Below are 19,105 nucleotides of genomic sequence, written 5' to 3' on the forward strand. Positions count from 1 at the left end.
GCTTGACAACATAACTTCAATTCAACGCATTTTCGTGTGCCTTTTATCCGCTCACTGTTTAGTTTTCCGTAAATTTTCTCACCTCAGAAGGTGAATTCTAACGTCCTCTATACAGTGGAGTATGTTTCGGTACGTACAATTGAAGATAAAAAGGTACGTCAAACGTACTGTCAGACTGTCACCCAAACTTCTCTTATAAAACAATCTCGTGTTCGTGTAGTGTCATCTGATGTTGCCTAGCAACAAATATAATTCACTGCCTGAAAATTGCTGAAAATGTATGAAGCTGTAATTTTCAGAAGTTAAAACTATGATGAATCGATTTCTTGACCCAAAAAACCCCCAACCTGTAAATTTCATCGAAATCGTTAGAGCCGTTTTCGAGAAACCCATTATATATATATATATATAGATATATATATACAAACTTTGCTCGTTTAATAGTATAAGATAATGCAAGACGATTAATGACTACTGGTTGTTATGGTTATTGTCTTAAAAATAAAAAAAAAAATGGATTTTAGTCACCATCGTTACTAAAAAATCAGAAAGTAAGCCGCTGAAGAGTTACTCCGCCATTTTCCAGACATCCGGTATAAAGTTAGTAGACTTCGGAGTATTTTTCAATTCAACGGACAATTTTCGGCGGTACGAAAAACAGCAAGAAAATTTTGACACATTGCTATATACAAGGTGGCCCACTAAGCCACTAAACTTGTACGGTTTTTTGAGGACCATATAAAGCGTTTTGCTTTTAAGACGTAACACAACTTGGTGTTGTCGAATGGAATGCCCCATATATTTTTACATGTTATCACTGACTTCTTCTTTGCTACGTTATTGCATTTTTTTGGACTATTGCAGCAATGTGTTCACAAAAAAATTACAGGTACTTGCGTTGTTGTGATAAAAATAAAATTTAGTTTTAATACAAAGATTTATAAAAAATAATGATTACAATTTTCAAAAATCGATATTTCAATATTTTGAAAATTTCGTTCAATATTAAGTTGAAGGTTATGGCGACTTTATACTTTTGCCGACGCTTTGAAAGAAAGAACAAAAAATTGCTCTAAGGTTATTTAGTCAGAACATCCCTTGCCCGTGAAACAGTCCAGTAAATCCAATTTTTTCGAAAAAGCATAAGATTTAATTTCCCGAACTTTATTTTTTACGATAACCCTATTAGTTATGCGTGTAATCTTACAGTAAAGGTAAAGAAGCATGCTATGTGTATGTTTCAAGTGAGTTTTTCCATTAGAAAATTTTGTGATGACGTTATCAACAATTTTCCAGGAACATGTATATCAACTTGAATACTTGTGGTATAATAGTAATAATAATAATAAGTACTAAGTGTTTTTCAGAATTAAAATTTCAAATATTTTCGAAGTGAGCAAAGAAATATTGTAGTAGTCTAAGATTTCTTGCGTTAAAGTTAACAATAGCGTAATGTGGTATATACAGGGTTATTCACCAGAAGCTTCACGCCTACAAAATTCAAAACACAACTACAAATGCAATTTTAAAACCGTCTTTGATATTTCATAATATATTTTAGAAAAAGTCAAACATAGGTATCGTAGTGTCAGATACAATAATGTTAAATTTGACATTTCCTCAGAATTGATGCCGAGTGTATTTCAAGCAATGGTTTATCCAAAGGATGGAAAGATATGATTGTGCTATATAGTGAAGTGGGCCTTTTTTGAAGCACCCTGTATACTGTATACATATATTTGAGGTTAAAGATAACACCAGATTTTCCTGGATTAGCGATGACTTGTGTAATAAAACATAGCAAATCTTAATTTTCTGGTGAACACCTTAATCAGTTAATCACTAATATTTACTAACACCTCATTATACTCCTGACATTGAAAATGTCAACGAAGGGGACAATGTGAGTTGAAATTTAAGGAAATGGATTCTAATCCTGTAGATGGTAAATCGTTGACCAAAATTTGGTTAAGTATCGACATTTGATAACGTCCCCACAATTTTTTTTAGGAAATGTCATTTCAGTTTTATAAAATAACGTACTCTTGTATTTGCAGTTTATGAATCCGCTTTTAGTTTTAACAAATTGTCGCAAAAAGAATCAACATTATACATTTACATTTTATACCGTAGAAATGCCCTGACCTGTAGCGAACGCTGGCTGATCTGTAAAAATGTTGAATTACTAATTAATAATAATAAAATTAGGAATATCATAGTAACAACTACTTACACAATATAATATTCAGAACATTTTGCTCGGTTGTAGGTTAACTCATAATTTTAGAGACTTCCTCTGTTTTGATTTCTTTGAGGAAACAACTTGCTACGTGCTTACTCGTCCCATTCTTTCGAACATAAATCACTGAATAATTAAATTATAGGGGTTGTCATAAAAATAAGTAAAATTCGGACAATTATTTTTTTTATTTGTTTGAATGTATTTCAGGGGTGAGGGAAGTTCTGTCTAAATAACCTTAGACCAATTTTTAATTTTTGTTTTATCCAGGTGTCTGAATTTGTCGTGTTTCCTAATGTAAACTTATGACACACATTTGGTAAATACGAGTCGCAACAACACTGAGACGTCGAAAAAAATGTTAAAACATGCATGCAGATGATATAACAATTATCTGATAAGATGCTTAAAGAATTGTGCGAAAGATAACACGGCAAACACGCGAAATCCGTGGGCTTAAATGATTAAATCTGTGTTATCCAACATACAGAGAACAATAAAACTTAAACCAATTTACAGACAATCGCAGAAATTTTCATTTACCCACTCATCGCGCTTGTAAATCAAATCATTTTTAAGGTTATGGTAATTTAAATAGTTCCGTTTAATTGTCCACAAGACAAGCTTCAATTTTCACTAGCGTACCTGGCGCTTTAGGTGGTGTTTGCACTATAATTCTTGTAAGTATAAAGCATTTATTTTTTAATTCACATACTGATACAAAACTATCTACTAAATACATATTTAAATATACTACAATTATGTTATAATGAAAGACAAGATAAATCTTTCTCGGTTTTTAGACATATTAAAACAATGTGTTTTTGTTTCAAAGAATCGGTAACGCGTCTGCCAACACTATTCTGAGCGTTTTATAATGCTTGCTGACGCTTTGATTTAATTTTTTTTTCACGGAAAGGTTTGACGCTTTGTTACATTTTGGGGATAAATTAAACCTTAAACTTGACTTTTTTCGTATTTATCCTTTACCCAATTTCGCACACGTAGACAACCTTGACCGACCAGTTACGCTAGACTGAAGCACCTTTATAATAAACACTATAACAACAGCTTCTCAGTGTGGTGGTTCCACGTGAATGGTGAAAGCTTCAGTAAGTTTTAGACTTCTAATTTTTATTTTCAAAAATTAATTCAATAACATCATTGCGTAACATGCACTTTTTTAAATTTAATTTTGTCAAGTGGTTATTGTGTTGGTATAATTTTATTGATTAATGAATGAATGAATGAATTTTTTTCTAAATGACAAAATAGTAAAAAAGTTAAAATTCAAGACAAAATGAAAAAAATTATTGTACTTTTCAATTCTTCAGATTTTTATTCCTAATTTTTCTTCATTATCTTTTTGCTTTTTTATTAGAGAACTTTTTCTTTTCAATAATTTTCTTCAATATTTTTTCACTTTCACTTCCATTAAGTACATTCTTCAAAACCTTCTACTCTAGACTTTTCCTTTTACAGACAATTGTCACCATTGCACATTACCATGTCTTTAGAAAACAGCCAAATCGCCCAGTTCTTCAAAAACCAGACAATCTTCATAACCGGCGGAACAGGCTTTCTGGGAAAACTCCTCATCGAGAAACTGCTACGAACATGTTGGGATCTGAAGAAGATCTACGTGTTGATGCGTTCAAAAAGTGGCAAAACCCCTCAACAACGCTTTGACGAGCTCTTTAACTTCCCCGTAAGCCACCACGAAATGTGCCTCAACAGCATAATCTATATTTGTTTTAGTGTTTTGATCTCATAAGAGGAAAGAAGTTAAGAGACAAAGTTTTTCTTATCAGTGGCGACTGCAAAAGACCCCTTCTGGGCTTAAGCGACCAGGACCTAGATTTGTTAAAACGAGAAACCACTTGCTTTTTCCACGTAGCTGCCAACGTTAAATTTGACATATCTTTCAAAGAGGCCAGTTATAACGTGAGTGCGACGAGAGATGTTGTCAATTTAACGAAGCAAATGTCAAACCTTAAGGTAAGATTAATTGACTGTAGACACTTAAACAAACGTTTTTTATAGGTGTTCATCTATGTGTCTACAGCCTACTCCAACTGCATCAATTCTCACATTGCAGAGGAGTTCTATAAACCACCAATGGATACTAACACGTTCCTTAATTTTATCAACGCCGTTGATGACGATGTTTTGCAGAATATCACACATCCGTGAGTACTAAAGCACCCCTGGTAGATTCTTGTGGAACGCTTTTATGATTTTCCAATTTTCTAGATTATTGGGTAAATGGCCCAATACCTACGTCTACTCGAAGTGTATTACCGAAAATCTGATTAAAAATTCGAATATAAATGTACCAGTGGCAATAATACGACCGTCCATAAGTATGTACTTTTTTTTAATAACGTTTTTTTTCAAGTGAAATTTATAGTCATGAACACCATTGAGGAACCAATAAAGGGATGGATTGATAACACCTACGGGCTCATTGGGATAACGTTTGGGGCTTGTGTGGGTGTAGTTAGAAGCTTCTATGCAGGAAAAAATAACAAACTAAATTTAGTACCAGCTGATCATGTGTGTAATTGTGTGTTAGCGGCAACATGGAAAGCAGCTATAACACAATCAGAGTCACCTGTTATATATAACTGTGTTGGAGAACCAAAGAGTTGTGGTAAGAGAAAAGAAAAATTAAAACCAATTTTATATTTATCTTTTTTTTTAGAGGACTGCACTAAGTTAATAAATTGGTTCTACTGGGAATTTCCTTCCGAAAAGTATTTATGGTATAAATCTTTCAAAATAATAGAAAATAAGTTTTGGAACCACGTGTACTTCAGTTTACATTTACTACCTGCTTATTTCATAGACTTAATTTTCTTCTTTTTCGGAAAGTCCGCAAGGTATTTGTTCTCGGGCACCATTTTTTCATTCATTGTTATTGATTTTTCAGGATCGTTCAGAGATATACACGCATTAACAGAGTGCTTGAAATGTCTTCTTATTTTGCCACTCGAGACTGGACGTTCGATGAAGACAATGTCATAAGTTTGTGGAAGGGCATGAGCGACGAAGATAAGAAAATTTTTAAATTCAACGTAAAAATCACTGATTGGTACGCTTATTTTCGCAACTGTGCTTTAGGTAAACGACTCTATTTATTAAATGACCCGATTGATACTGTACCTAAAGGTCAAAAGAAGTTGAAAGTTTTGTTTGTGTTGCATTATGCAGTCATTATCTTGCTGTGTTATTTTATGTTTGCAACGTTGATGTTTATGTTTGGTTTCTGATAGTAAATTATTTTCGATGTACTTAGAATTTGTTGTTATCAGGTAACGTATGTTTATTAACTGCGCAAAAAAGGATTTAGTAGTCAAAGTGGGTAATTCTTGATAAAATGATTACATAAATGATATTCCGCCAATGTCGGTTTATTACCAAATCATTTAACCTTCACACAATAGTTTGGAATTAAGGAGGAATTAAGTATGTTATAAATTTGTGTCATAATGTTCATAATTAAAATTCGTAAAATAGTGACATGTAAAAGAGTAGTCAGTGATATAATATCCGTCGTAACATGTCGAGGAAACGCATAAATGTAAGTTTTATTTAAGTTACATTGCGTTGCATAGACGTCCTAAAGAACGATTCAGCGACAGAAATAAACTTTATTTTATTTATTTATTTATTTATTTATTCATTTATTTATTTTTATTGGTTGTAATGAACTTTGTATGCACTTTTAAAAAGTGCAGATTTTTTTAAGATCACTTCCATGACGTCGTCTTCAGGTTAGATATTTTCTAAATGGAGCCAAAATTCACCAGTGTCTTTCGTTAAATGGAAATGTGTTGAAAAAATACTTCTTATGTAATTTGACTAGCATTCTTCGTATATTTTAGGACTCACTTTTCTTCGCTCTTGTCGGAAGAGGAATGGTGGGGGGAGCTGCAGGTAGGTTAATATAAGGAAATAACTACATTGTAGGCAGATTAGTTTAGTTCAAAAAGTCTATAGTTTGTTTAAACTTTAAAATTCTTTTAAAAATATGTTTTGTTACTATAAAAAAAACTTGTGTCACATAAAAAGTAGTCCATTTTGACTACGTACGTCTTATAATTTTACAGTAACAAATTTCATACCGTATCTGTCACGTCTCTGTTTGAATTTTAGATAGCGATTTAGGCACGAAATTACGCAACTTACAAGGTTCAGGTTCAGGAAGTTTGTTATAATGGACAAAACACGTATCTCGTTATTGCAAAGTGTTGCCTCAGTTCACCTTTCCAGGTTGTTAATGCTAACGATTGGGGTTTATGTTTCTAACGTTAAAAACTTAATGTTCCATTAAAGTCGACCAGGAATAATTTGAGTCAACAACAATTAGAGTTTGTTTGTAAAATATTGTTGTTGGGACTATTAAATGTGTTAACTCTCATTACATTTCATTCCGTATGAAATTGTAAGAATCAATTGTTTAGTTTATTAATTTAAATTTAACAATAGGTGGAAAATGTGATGCGTCATTACTTGTAAACAAATATATATTGTCATGAATTTCAATGAGTTAATTATGAAAATGTTTTTTGAAGTGAAAACTTTCTTAGGTGCACCTCGTACACAATTTTTAAGTGAAAGATTTTGGGCGATGAATGAGTCTGATCCGTCAGGCTTGGGGATGAAACGCCCATTCGAGTAAATTCGGGTTACGAGCCTTCCTGGGGCCGAATTTATTAATTCTCAATCCCGTGGCTTTAAATGGAAAATGGACAATTGTTTGCGGCGAAAAATAAAGGTGGTTTCATAAACCACAAATACAGGAGTGTTACTTTATACAATTTAAATAGCATTCATCCTGCAAAAGTTTGTATTTTCTTTTTAATGTTATTTATTCCATTATGTCTCCAACAGGCCAGAGGTCCAATTACAGGAAACAGGCACATGCACAACACCTAGTTTACTCGTTTCGGAAATTATGTGTCTAAAAATAAAATCGCCACTAAACGACAGAGAGGCGAAAAAGGAAACCTATTTTTTCATACTTCAGGAATTATGAATTCAAATGAACACCATTACAATATTGCCCTCGCTCATGTAAAATAAAAATGGTCCGAAAGTGAGCAAGGAGGGCGTCTGCGCGCCAATTTTAGCAGTTTAGGAAAATCCATTCGAAAAATCCAAGATGGGTTCTCTTGTGGTGAGTTACTGAAAATATCTGTAAAGGTCGAACTGTTCTACAGATCTCCATTTCGTACTCTACGGAAATAAGTTTACATTTTGCATACTGCTCAAACCGGTCACAGTGTTTGTCTACCCACAACTGAAAACCCAGCTACCTGCATCCTATTATCCTTCCATATTAGCGATCCGCTTTGTTTCCAGCCTCCGAAACTGCTGGACCGATTGTTGTCAACTTTTGTATGTATATAGAAATATCATTTATATGGTTAAATGCTTAACATAATTTGGTAAATTTCATGAATGACTTGAATATTACACAAACATATACTCATATACTTGTAGTGTACGAATCCATTTTCAGTTTTTCGCTAAACGTTCAAATTTTCGCAAAAACATTTGCAAGGTATAATAACGTTTTATTCCGGTAACGGTTTGTACGTCTCGGTGGTGCAGTAGGTGTATCGGAAATAATGGCGACCTGTGGTACTGCGATTGTGGTTTGATGCCGAATTTGGCCCTTTCCTTTTTTTTCTGGCATTGGTATAACGCTGTGACTACTTTTCTTTTATGCTATGATTAGAATTATCCCTCTTGATGAAGTCATCACAAATTTTTTATCGGTCAAATTAAGGACGAGTCACCGCATCTTCTCGAAATATGAAGAATACGCACGTCTTTATGATAAAATAAGAATTATAATATTCAGAACATTTTGTTCGATTGCGGTTTAATTAATAATTTTAGTCCGGTTTTGAGAAGACAAACTCATTCAAATCCAACTAATTTTTACGTGACATTCTTTCGATGTATAAACATAAAAACACTTGCTGAAGGCCAAGGGGTGTTATTTATGCCTCCGGTTTTTGTTTTATAGCGGTTATCACAATGCTGGATATGTTTCATGGTACTTCATGAGCGAGGGAAGTTCTGTCGAAATAACTTTCGAACATACTTTTTATAATGCATTCTAAGTTTACAAAAAAAAAAAAAAATAAATAAAAGATCAAGTGAATATGAACTAGTATTTTTTTAAGTTCTTATAATTAAGGTATATAATACTCTGTACCGACTTTCGAACTCAGAAGCGAAACTGTATAAAATGTCAGTTATTTGGTAAATCCGAGGTAATTTAAGTGATTGTTGATAAGGTGAAAACGTTTTTAAAATAACGTTACGAAATCGGTAAGTAAAATCGGCGTGGATAAAACTCAACAATTTATTTCTCAGTTATACTAATTTACACGACTAACTATACAGGGATTATGTAAACAATAATTCCGACTGGAATGAATGTGACTAGACTCAATTTTCATCATCATGGGACTCCACTCGTTCATTCAATGAATCGTTCCCGAAGGTAGCTTCTATTTAAACCCATACTTCCTTTTTAGATATTCCGATGTTTTTCTGGAGTATCCATCGCGACTTCCGCTTCCAGCCTTTTCTTTAGCGAACGCCGCCCGGCCGCCATCACCGACGATGAGTCACCCATTATCGCCGTACATACTAGAAAGTCCTCGAGAAAACCAATAGGCGTCGAATCGAGGCGGCGTATGGGTTTATTTCGTAGCAATAATTTCTATAAATTAACAGGAAGTGAATTTGGAGTTCACATTCTTCTACTACATTTTGCAGTTTGAAAATTCTTTTTCGATATATTGTAGTTTGAAGTGACTCTTTGTTTAATTTGTGTTTATTAAAAATTAACAGAAAACATCAAATCGCGGAGAAATACCATAGAAGGAAAAAATGTGGATGTTTTGTTTATATGAATTATAAGATTTTTAGTAACGGGTTAAATCTTTTGACCAAAAATTGTCAAGTTTATTATTGCGCAAAATTTTTTCTGTTACAATTTTGTAAAATGAATGATCTATGTTTAAGCCATCATAACAATTTTTTTATTGATCAAATTAAGAACCAGTCACCCCATTTTTATTTTATTTAATGAGAATTATAATATTTAATAACACATGTTCGACTGTGGCTTAATTAATAATTTTAGTCTTTTGTTTTGGGGCGACAAACTCATTCAAATCAAGCAAATTTATAGGTGACATTTTTCCGATGCATATACAAACACTTGAAGCTAAAGCTTATTATTGTTGAGAGGCCATTTTTCCCGTTGGTTTTTTCATTTAAATGTATTTTACGTTGCACGTTGTACGTTGTGCAATTTGCACAGTGCCTTGCAATTTGCGCCTTAATAGAGGTTATCACGACACAAACATCGCAAAATATAGTTTTTCAAAGAAGCGCTATTTGTTGGACACTTTAGGAGCGAGAGACGTGCTGTCGACATAAACTTCGACCAATTTTTTTATGAAAAACTGCACACTAGACATGAATATAAATTAGGAGGTCTCCTGGACTCAAGTTTGTTAATTCTAAATATAAGTTCTTTAAAGGGATACATCTCATATTTTTAAAATGCAACTCCTAAAACCGCGATGATGTTCCCGATATATTTAAGATAGAACGAAACTAGATCAGACGCAAACCTTAGCAGTTTAGTGACGCTTCTGAGTGCGCGTCTTGGAACTAGTCACTTTTATTTTTAACACGACAGAAAGTGGGCATGTTTTTTTGAAATCTAGGCCAAAAAATTGCGCAAATTAGGTTAATTTAGTTCTTTTGAGGTAAACATTACGTTTTCCATTTACTACCTAGTTAATCTGTTTCTTATTGACACCAATAAACTAGGACAATTTCCTGAAAGGTACTTCCTGTAGGTGAGAAACCGGTGCAGCAACGAATGTTCTAGAAAGCAATTAGCTGTATTAAGTCGGGCCGGGTTTTAGCAATATGTCACATCACGTGAATGTTTCTTTACGTCAGATCTGATATAACCTGCAGTGTAATTAAACTTGCATTAATTGTAATCATCCTTAATTTCCTAAATTGCGATTCCTTTAATCCTGTTTGCTTTCTTGCAAAACTAACCGCTGATGTCCAACTGACTCTTGTGTCGTGTTATCGTTTAAAGATTAATACTGTATTTGTTTGGTGCTTATAAGGTTATTGTTAATGACCTAAATTACTAGTGCATCTATCTTTATTACCTAACGCGATTTACGGTTGTGGAATTAGGTGGAAAACGAGCCCATTTTTCTGTGTTCCACTTTATAAACTGTCGACTATGAAAGATACCTGAAAAGGGCTTAAGTCATTTTTGACTTTATTATTTTTATTTTTGCGTTTTTGCCGACCTATGGGTTCATGTTGGAGCTTGATTATTAGTATTAGCTTACTCGATGGTGTTTGATCGCCGCTGATGCAAATTTTGATTAACTATTGACGTAGGGTCCAGATAATCGACTAATTGTCGGCGCGTTTGAAACATCAAACTATCTCACGGTAGTCCATTCCGTTGGAACACCTTTATGTCACGGTGATTGCTGTTGAATCAATCATAAAGGCAAAACGCAGGTGTCCCATTTGTCGCACTACCTGAATATGGAAGACGTGGTGTCAAATTTGGTTTTTGACGCTCCTATCAGTAGTAGAGTAAGACGCAATGCGTTACATTTTTGAAATATGACGATCAAAAAACGAAATCAGTTGCCATACTTTGTATGGTTAATATACAACACGACATATTGTCAAAGGTAGGATCGTATTAAATAGTTCCTGAATTTTTTTGACGCAAATGTTAAAATTTCAATTAACCTAACATAATAAGAAAGAGTACGTTTCAGTTTGTTAGATGGAGAGTATAATCGCCCTTTTGATTAATTAACGAGAACCAAGTGGCACACAACCTTTACGTCATGCTCTTAATGGTACGTTAAATACTAGTTGGCAAGTTAATATTGCAAACTGGTGCTATATTATTGATTAATTTCGTAGACGCTAATGAATTAACTTGAAATTCTGTATTAGGCTTTGTTAATTACAAACTTGATATTTCTGTGCAGTTGCTTGGAACGGTGTTCTCGGTCAGTTAACAATTTATTTAGAACATCTTCGATTTTCAATTATCATTTATTCGTAGCACCTTTTGCTATTTATGTGCATATTAGTTGGTTCCCTGTTCGATTTAAAACTTTCATTTGTACAAAATTTAAATAATAATAATAATAATAATAATAATAGTAATCTTTAAATGTATTTTATTGACTTCTCGTGCTACTGAATTTCTTATAAATCTATAAAGTGTACCCAGGCAGAAAAACATAGAAATTTTAGGAAAGTTCAATATCTCAAATGCTTGAAATGACGTGGTGAACGTCCGGTCTAAAACGAAAATTCCGCCAACACAATCTGCCTCCACATTAACGTCGTGCATTACTGTGCATTTTCCAGCAAATACACTATGTGCCACACCGACACGTTTCATGAAGATATTTCCATCGGATATGTTCACACATAACCGATAACCGCAATGCGAAAATACAATTACAATATTATCCGACATTATCTCGGTTGCAATATTCAAAACGAACAAAAATACACATTGACAAAAAATCAATTCCCTTGAAAAATTTAACATATGCCGACCACCTCATCCGCCCGACTGCGCCGAACGCCGATAGAATCCAAATCGAAAAAAGGGTAGCTTTTCAGGGGTAGATTACACCTCGCTCGTCATAAAACCCCAATGAATACAAAACACCGTTGTTTACCCGTACGTTTCTGCCAGGTAGCGTTCCCTAGCCGCAAATCTTCTATTTTTACACGAAAAACAACCCCTTCAACGGGATAGGTGATACTCTAGCGACGGTGGAATAGTGGAATCTCCTCTTAGATGTCTAATGAGTTAGCGTTTAGAGTCGGATTATATAACCCTTTGGGTTGCCTGCTGTACATTCCTTTGAAATAATTGTAAAGCAAATGCTTGTTTAAAAAAAACGGCTCTTACTGCACTAATTCAGTTATGTTGTTATTATATTGGTACAAAACGGTCCACTCAACAACAAAAACGTTGTAAAAATAAAGTTATAATAGTATATTAAAGAACGAGTTTCATAAGGCAAATATTGAGGCACGAATCCAAGTTTATAGAACGAGCGGCGAAGCCGCGAGTTATATAAAGGATGAGTGCCTCAATGGCCTTATGAACGAGTTATTTATACTATTTTTTCTACCGCACACGTTTTTTCCCAAAATTTAATTGAAATTTGCATTTTTTTTAATCTGGGGACTTTTGTCGTGGTTGGTGATGGGTCGGTCTGACACTAACCACGAAATATTTGAGGTTCGAATTTTCACAACAACAACTGTAATTCGAATCAATTCGAGTTTTTGTAATTTAAAATTGGTTAAAATGTCTTGCGAAGAAGTTACGCGTCCGGAAACATGGGAAATTTTAAGTTTACATTTGCCACTGACATTCACCTGACATTTTTCGTCATGGCTACCAATCTTACCGATCTAAATTACACCAGATCTATTAAAGAACGCCTTTCCGCTATTAACGAACTGCTGTGACGTCATTTGCGTGCGTTAATAGCTCTATTAGAAAACCAAAAAACGTGGGCGGTAGAAAAATGTTGTTAAGGGCCACATCTGGTTTGGTTTCGTCCTATCTTAAATACATGAGAAACATCATTGATGTTTCAGGACTGTATTTTAAAAATACGAGATATATCGCTATAAAAGAGTTATGTTATGAATCAAGAAATTTGGGTCCAGAGGAACTTCATGTATATACAGGGACAGGGTTTTTATAAATTATTCTAAGGGCGTAGTTGGCCATGGATTTCAAAAATCCCGCTTCGCAGAAATTATGCCTCATTATGACAGTTCCCACTTGTTAATAATTCAAGAAACATCATTAGAGGCTCACATTAGAGATGTTATTAATTTGTTCGAACTGGCAGTGCCAACAAGAGGAAATCTCGTGGAAAATCTTCAGTATCTGAGGAAGTTGTTGAAAATTTCCTCAGCGGTCACGAGTTCCTGCTGCAACGTGAAATTGAACAATGGACATTGACGAATGGATTACAGAACATTTTTGAAATTAAAAAGTGAGTGAACAGGTGATTGGAATACAATGGTGAATATTTGCAACATTTACTGTAATGTTTAACCGCAATAAATTTGTTTCTTTTTATTGTAATGAATTAGTGTTCTTTTTTAAAAAAGTATGAAGCATTTAGGCAACCAGTTGTACAGATGCGTGTGGTATTTGTGGTGCGCCCTTGGACTTTAGTAAAGTCCACACTGAGAGGCGGCACGTGTTCATGAATTACTTCTATAATCATTTATAGAAACCTTGTATTTATGTCTAGTCTGCAGATTTTAATAAAAAAATATATATACAGGGTGTTTTTAAAATACGTCTACAAAAAAAAAAAACCTAAAAATTGGTATCGAAAAGTAGATAGCGTTAAGAAAAAAAAGTGGCAATGAAAGTGTTTTAGTTTTTGAGATAAATTTAATTGAAATTTGGTGCGCTATTGTGTTAAAAAGGTATTATAGTTACTAAGAAACATGCATCCTAGATGCAATGTGAAAATTCAAAATGAAAATAAAACGGTAATACGCGTTGTTCAGCAACTCCAATATAAGCCAATAGGCAATTTAAGTTTTCAAACTCGAGTTTTTCGGCATTCAATTCTGAAGGACTTTTCAAATGAAATTATTAGACTTATTTTACAAAATCGCAAAATCCATTATTTGGTTCCACAATACAATTTCCGACATATAACCCTGGCACTATTTCGTTTTGTAAACAAATTGAGTAATTAAAATTAATAGGTATTGACACCACGTACTCACAACGAGCTGGAATAATGAAGGTTTTATTTTGAATATTCGAATAATTTGTGATCGGTAAGCAAATTTCTATACCATTGAATGATAAGGATAACTTACAACATCTCAAATTTATTATTGCATGATAAGCGGAAAGAAAATCATGACTTAAAATTCCATGGAAATTATCTGCGTGTAAATGTAATACTCCAAGTGTAGTGACAAGATTTTCGTTAACATCTTTTAGCAAATTTTTTTGACTAGTGTTTACCACAGCATCATCATTAACCTTGCATAATCTTAAAATTGAAATTTCCGAACCAGAGTCAAGTAACAAATTTGCTGATTACATGATAATTGTATTGGTAATTGCACGCTAAGCACATTGGGATTTTTCAGTGATATAGTGAAAACACTAGAATCATTATTTTTTGAACTAGGGGACATTTGAAACTGTTTATCTAGGTGGTTTTGAGGTTTCGGGCCGGAGTTTCGCTGCCTGTCGATGTACTCGGCCCTTGTCCGTTTTCCGAATATGAATTTCGATTGTTATAAGAATTCTGGCTTTTGTCAGCAGTATTAGATGAAATGTTTTAGTAACTTGATCGCTTGGCATTATTATACTGACGTTTGCGACAACGGTCTATAGTACGACTCACATTCTTACAATATGCATAGCTAATGTTAATATTGTTGACCTTGACTTCTCGCTTGTGTGCGGATCTAGCAAAATTTTGATTTTGAATTGATAATAATTGCTGACTTCAAGATTTCCCAGTTACCAAACAAAAAAATTTCTGTCATGATTGGCCGTCTCCATTATAGTTTCGCAAAAGAGCATTTTTTTTTCTTTATTTTCTTCAAAAATTTGTTGGTGTCTTGCATATTTATAAGATTTAAATTTTGGGCGTTGGTTTTTTTAAATTTTGTGAATCGTAGTAAAATGCATCCCAAATTTTGTCCCATTCCTTCTGAAAATCAAGAGCAGTTTGTGTACATAACGATACCCCAGTTTGATATGGTTTCCATGACTTAGCTGTTTTAATATGCTGGAAAATCTGTATAACAGATGAAAGAAAGGTTGTGGCTTCAAAATACGTTTCTTCATCATGATGTGAAAAAGCATATTTGTAGTAACGACTTGGCATGTACTTAAACCATTTATGCATAATTCTTAAAAATCATGCAGTTGTTTCATCCTTGTCTTCTAAGACATTTTGATTTATGTATTTATGTATTTTCATGTTGAAGAGATTTTATTTAAAAAAAATTGATATATTATTATCCAATTTATGGAATTAATTTTACAACTAGTTTTCCCATATGAATTGTGTAACACAAATAATGTATATTTACAATTTTTCCACAGGCTTTACAGAACAATTTTTATTTGAAAAACGTCTTTGTTTTTTAAAAATGGCACAAAATACTAGATCATAAATAATTTTGAAAACACTTTTACACTTTGGAACTTCATTTTACGAAAACCCAACACGAACTAACTGATACAGGAAGAGAACTCGAAAAGAAAGTAGTCGGAAGGTATTTGACACATGAGGAAAAATCGGCAAATAAAAGGTTTTTCTCGGATACACATTTATACAGGGTGATTTTGTAATATATGCAATAATTTTAACCACGGCATTACGTAAGGTAGTAGTTTGGAAATATAGAAAAAACAAATTAAAAATCGAATGGGGCAAAACTCCCATAAACGACCCCCGATACGAAGTCACTGATCCACCTTGTACACAGAAGTGGAAAAACGTTCAAATAAAAACGATGTAAACACTTTCACTTTCAACTAAAAGTAAAGCCGACTTTTTGCCACTTATCATTCGTTCATTCATGCATTCATTCATCGTTAAAAGTCAGTGCGAAAGATTTTTGGTAATGCTTCATGATGATCGACTTTTGATCCTCCAACTTCAGCTGCAAGTCGGCGAATGCTGATGTCGGGCTCTTCTTCGTCGCGTTCCAAATTTTGTTCTTCAGCTTGCAGTATTTTTTCTGTCTTATCACGGCCACGATCGTGAGTTTGAGGTTGAAGGTACCATGATCTCGGAGATCCCGTACCACTGTGCAAATGTTCGCGCACACAATTACCATATCGATACACTCTGAATTGGAAAAATTCACCATAAACCAACTTCCCCAACTGGCCATTTTCGTGTTTTTGCATGTTTCTTATCACTCACTTTTTTTATTCTTAATCCGAGTCGTTTTGTGCCATTGATTCAAAGAAGTAGGTCAAGAAACACACCAGCGGCGTGTATAACAATTTACGAGTATATTTAATTTCAAATAGTTTTTTCTAGACACTGCTACCACTTAGGACCGTGAATTTTACACAGTGACATCTTATTGTGAGCCATTCCCCATTTTTTTTGCATATATTTCGAAATCATCGTGTATATAACAGCCATGCATTTGCCTACAACCAAAATGAAAATGCATTTGCCCTAGAATTCGCTCTTTACTTATCATTATCACATAGCACTTGTCAGAAAATTGGTTCCTACAAGATTATTATTATTATATATTATTAATACAATCGTGTCCACGGGTGGGGAACCCAATTACAGGACACAGAAGCGTTGTACAAATAAATTAAGCATAACTTCAACTTGGTTCTCTTTGATAATATCTTTTAATTTGACCTAAAGTGCAATTACATGCATAAATCAATTTGATTCTCGATGTCCATATACCTTAATTAAGATACCATTTGAACAAGTTGAGGACCTGCTCTACTGCTAGTGCGTACAGTGGGCAAATAGAAGGTATTTTTACTACGCGTGTTCCCTCTGTTGATCTTAAGCGATGCATTGCAAAGTAAATCAATACACTATTGCAGTCCTTTGGTAATTTTAAATAAAATTATTACCGATCTATTTAGTAAAGATGGAATTTTGACTCTACCCTGTGGATAACCTCGCGGCGGATAAGCGCCATCGACTATGTGGGGGGATACCGTCTTAAGAAAACGCCGTTCTATTCTTTCAAGAGAAGAAATGTGGATATTATATACAGGATTCTATATGACAGAGGTGTATTCGAGACAAGATCTGCACTAAGTGAAATAGAGTAATTTCAGTGTTTCAGTATCACAAGGATTTGATGATTCAACGAGAGTTTTGAGTCGAAGACTACTCCAAAATCGCGTATAACTTAAGGCCTAGTAAAAACGGTGTTATCAATACTGTATCTGTAAATAATAGGTTTTTCTTTTTTGGTAAATTACATGGCGTAATATTTATTTTAATGAATCATTAAACTGTTATTTGAACATCATCTGTAAACCCTGTCGAGACATTTTTGAAGCCGAAGAGTATCATGATATGAGTTGACTACAGTATAAATCCTTACATCATCCGCAAAGAGAAGGGAATGCACATCTATGACGTCAACAATGTCATTAATATACATATGAAGAGCAAGGGACCCAATACGGAACCTTGTGGAACATCAGTCTCTTCTTTGAATAGTTCTGATTTAAATCCATTGATTTTAACAAATAAATACGGACTGTCTAAATAGAAATTTAACAATGAAATTAATGAGTCCGAAAACTCAAAACATTATAACTTTTGCGTTAGGAGGCTATGATCAATTTTATCAAAAGCTTTTGATAAATCAGTATAAATAACGTCCACTTGGCATTGGTTGTCTAATGAATCACTTAAAAATTGAGTTATGGAAAGAAGATATGCCAGAGTGGAGCGTCCTTTGGTAAAACCATGCTGAGTTGAGGCAATTATTTGTGATATACCTACTCGTATGATGACAAAATATTATGTATTATACTGTTTCGAACACCTTGGTAAACTTAGAATTAATGGCTATGGGCCTAAAATTTTCAACATTTGGAAATAAAAAGCTACAACAAGTGTTGTTGTTGCTTCATCTTTGACTTTAAGAAATTTTGACCATATTTGTCGTTTGCCGTAAAATATGTCAAACTAATCAGTTTAATGTAGAAAACATATATTAATATTAACATCACTTTGGAATGTATGTTTAAGTTTACAGAAAAACCGCGTATCTTGCGGAAAAATTTCATTAATATAGTGTGCATTTTATGCATTTAGAGTATGCGAAATTTCGAGCCCTCCTTCAGCACATTCAAGTTTTAGTTTTTAATCAATACGTATGATGGCTTGACAGCATTAAATCATGTAATATATCATCTTTATTTACACAACGTAATTCTTGGAATAGATTGCGACGTGTAATAAAATATGAAATTTTTTGTAATATATGACATTTGTAAACAATCCTATGTAATTTTTCGTACCTTACATTCAAATTTTCATACATTTTTTTATTTTATTTGTATTACTTTTAGTTGTTGGGGTACGGTAAGGTATGTCTTTAATTATGACTAAGGCCTTTAACAACATTAACAATCTTATTGTTTATCTAGCAGATCTACTGTTCGGTTGATCCGGCGTTCGACACGTTGACAATTAATCGCGAGTGTGTGCGGGGTGTAGGGCAAATTCGGGCGGCATTGCACGATCGCCCCATCAATAAAAGAAGAACGTGCGGCCCTCTCATGTGCAAAACCGTTCCGTTGAACTTATTAAACTTTTATTCCCTCCGGCTTCCGAAATATTGACAACGAGGTATCAAAGTTGAGTTATAAGCTGGTGGATTTTCAATATCCAACGTCCGATCGTTTTTTATGTGTACATTGTTCGAAAATTCCGCCCCTCATGATAAAGAGAGCGGACAGAGGTTGCTAAGTCCGGGTCGCCGTTTTTCTTATTTCCGTTCGTTCCTCTTCTTCGTTTGGTGACTTTTATGATGGAGGCTGAGTCAGCGACTTTTGGATTGGGTCAGGGAAATCGGAGGGAAATTGGCTGGGATACAGGTTGCACATATCGTGCGTGTAATTGAGAGGTAATTTCTCGGAATCTGGCCCGGTATGAATTGGTGGACATTAGGAAAGGAAAAAGGTAGCAATTTGTTTGATAGCTAAAACAGTGGAAAGAAAAT

At 33.9% G+C, this 19,105-nt stretch overlaps 2 protein-coding genes across 3 annotated transcripts in view; one reads left to right on the top strand and one right to left on the bottom strand.

Annotated features, from left to right (window-relative positions):
* Positions 1–19,105, bottom strand: part of LOC135142395 (TWiK family of potassium channels protein 7-like) — a 555,364-nt gene that overhangs the window by 59,175 nt on the left and 477,084 nt on the right. The window lies entirely within an intron of this gene.
* Positions 2,771–5,904, top strand: LOC135142392 (fatty acyl-CoA reductase wat-like). 2 transcript variants are annotated; one of them, XM_064074104.1, is made up of 8 exons: positions 2,771–2,919; positions 3,722–3,947; positions 3,998–4,237; positions 4,283–4,428; positions 4,493–4,602; positions 4,650–4,892; positions 4,944–5,121; positions 5,172–5,904. In XM_064074104.1, exons 2-8 carry the CDS (start codon positions 3,747–3,749, stop codon positions 5,509–5,511), a joined length of 1,458 nt encoding a protein of 485 aa, XP_063930174.1. In that variant the 5' UTR covers positions 2,771–2,919; positions 3,722–3,746; the 3' UTR covers positions 5,512–5,904. The 2 variants fall into 2 exon arrangements, with proteins under 2 accessions (XP_063930174.1, XP_063930172.1); XM_064074102.1 differs by lacking the exon at positions 2,771–2,919 and adding an exon at positions 3,248–3,351.

This window comes from Zophobas morio, unplaced genomic scaffold, assembly GCF_036711695.1.
Source record: "Zophobas morio isolate AGI-343-1 ecotype UQ-CSIRO unplaced genomic scaffold, CSIRO_AGI_Zmor_V1 ptg000046l, whole genome shotgun sequence".
In the NCBI taxonomy this organism is placed as follows: domain Eukaryota; kingdom Metazoa; phylum Arthropoda; class Insecta; order Coleoptera; family Tenebrionidae; genus Zophobas; species Zophobas morio.

Excerpts from the sequence above, each read along its gene's own strand:
- LOC135142392 (XM_064074104.1), top strand. The coding sequence starts at position 3,747 with ATGTCTTTAGAAAACAGCCAAATCGCCCAGTTCTTCAAAAACCAGACA. Across the intron at positions 4,893-4,943 it reads TGGAGAACCAAAGAGTTGTG|AGGACTGCACTAAGTTAATA; the intron begins GTAAGAGAAAAG and ends CTTTTTTTTTAG. Across the intron at positions 5,122-5,171 it reads TTTTTCGGAAAGTCCGCAAG|GATCGTTCAGAGATATACAC; the intron begins GTATTTGTTCTC and ends TTGATTTTTCAG.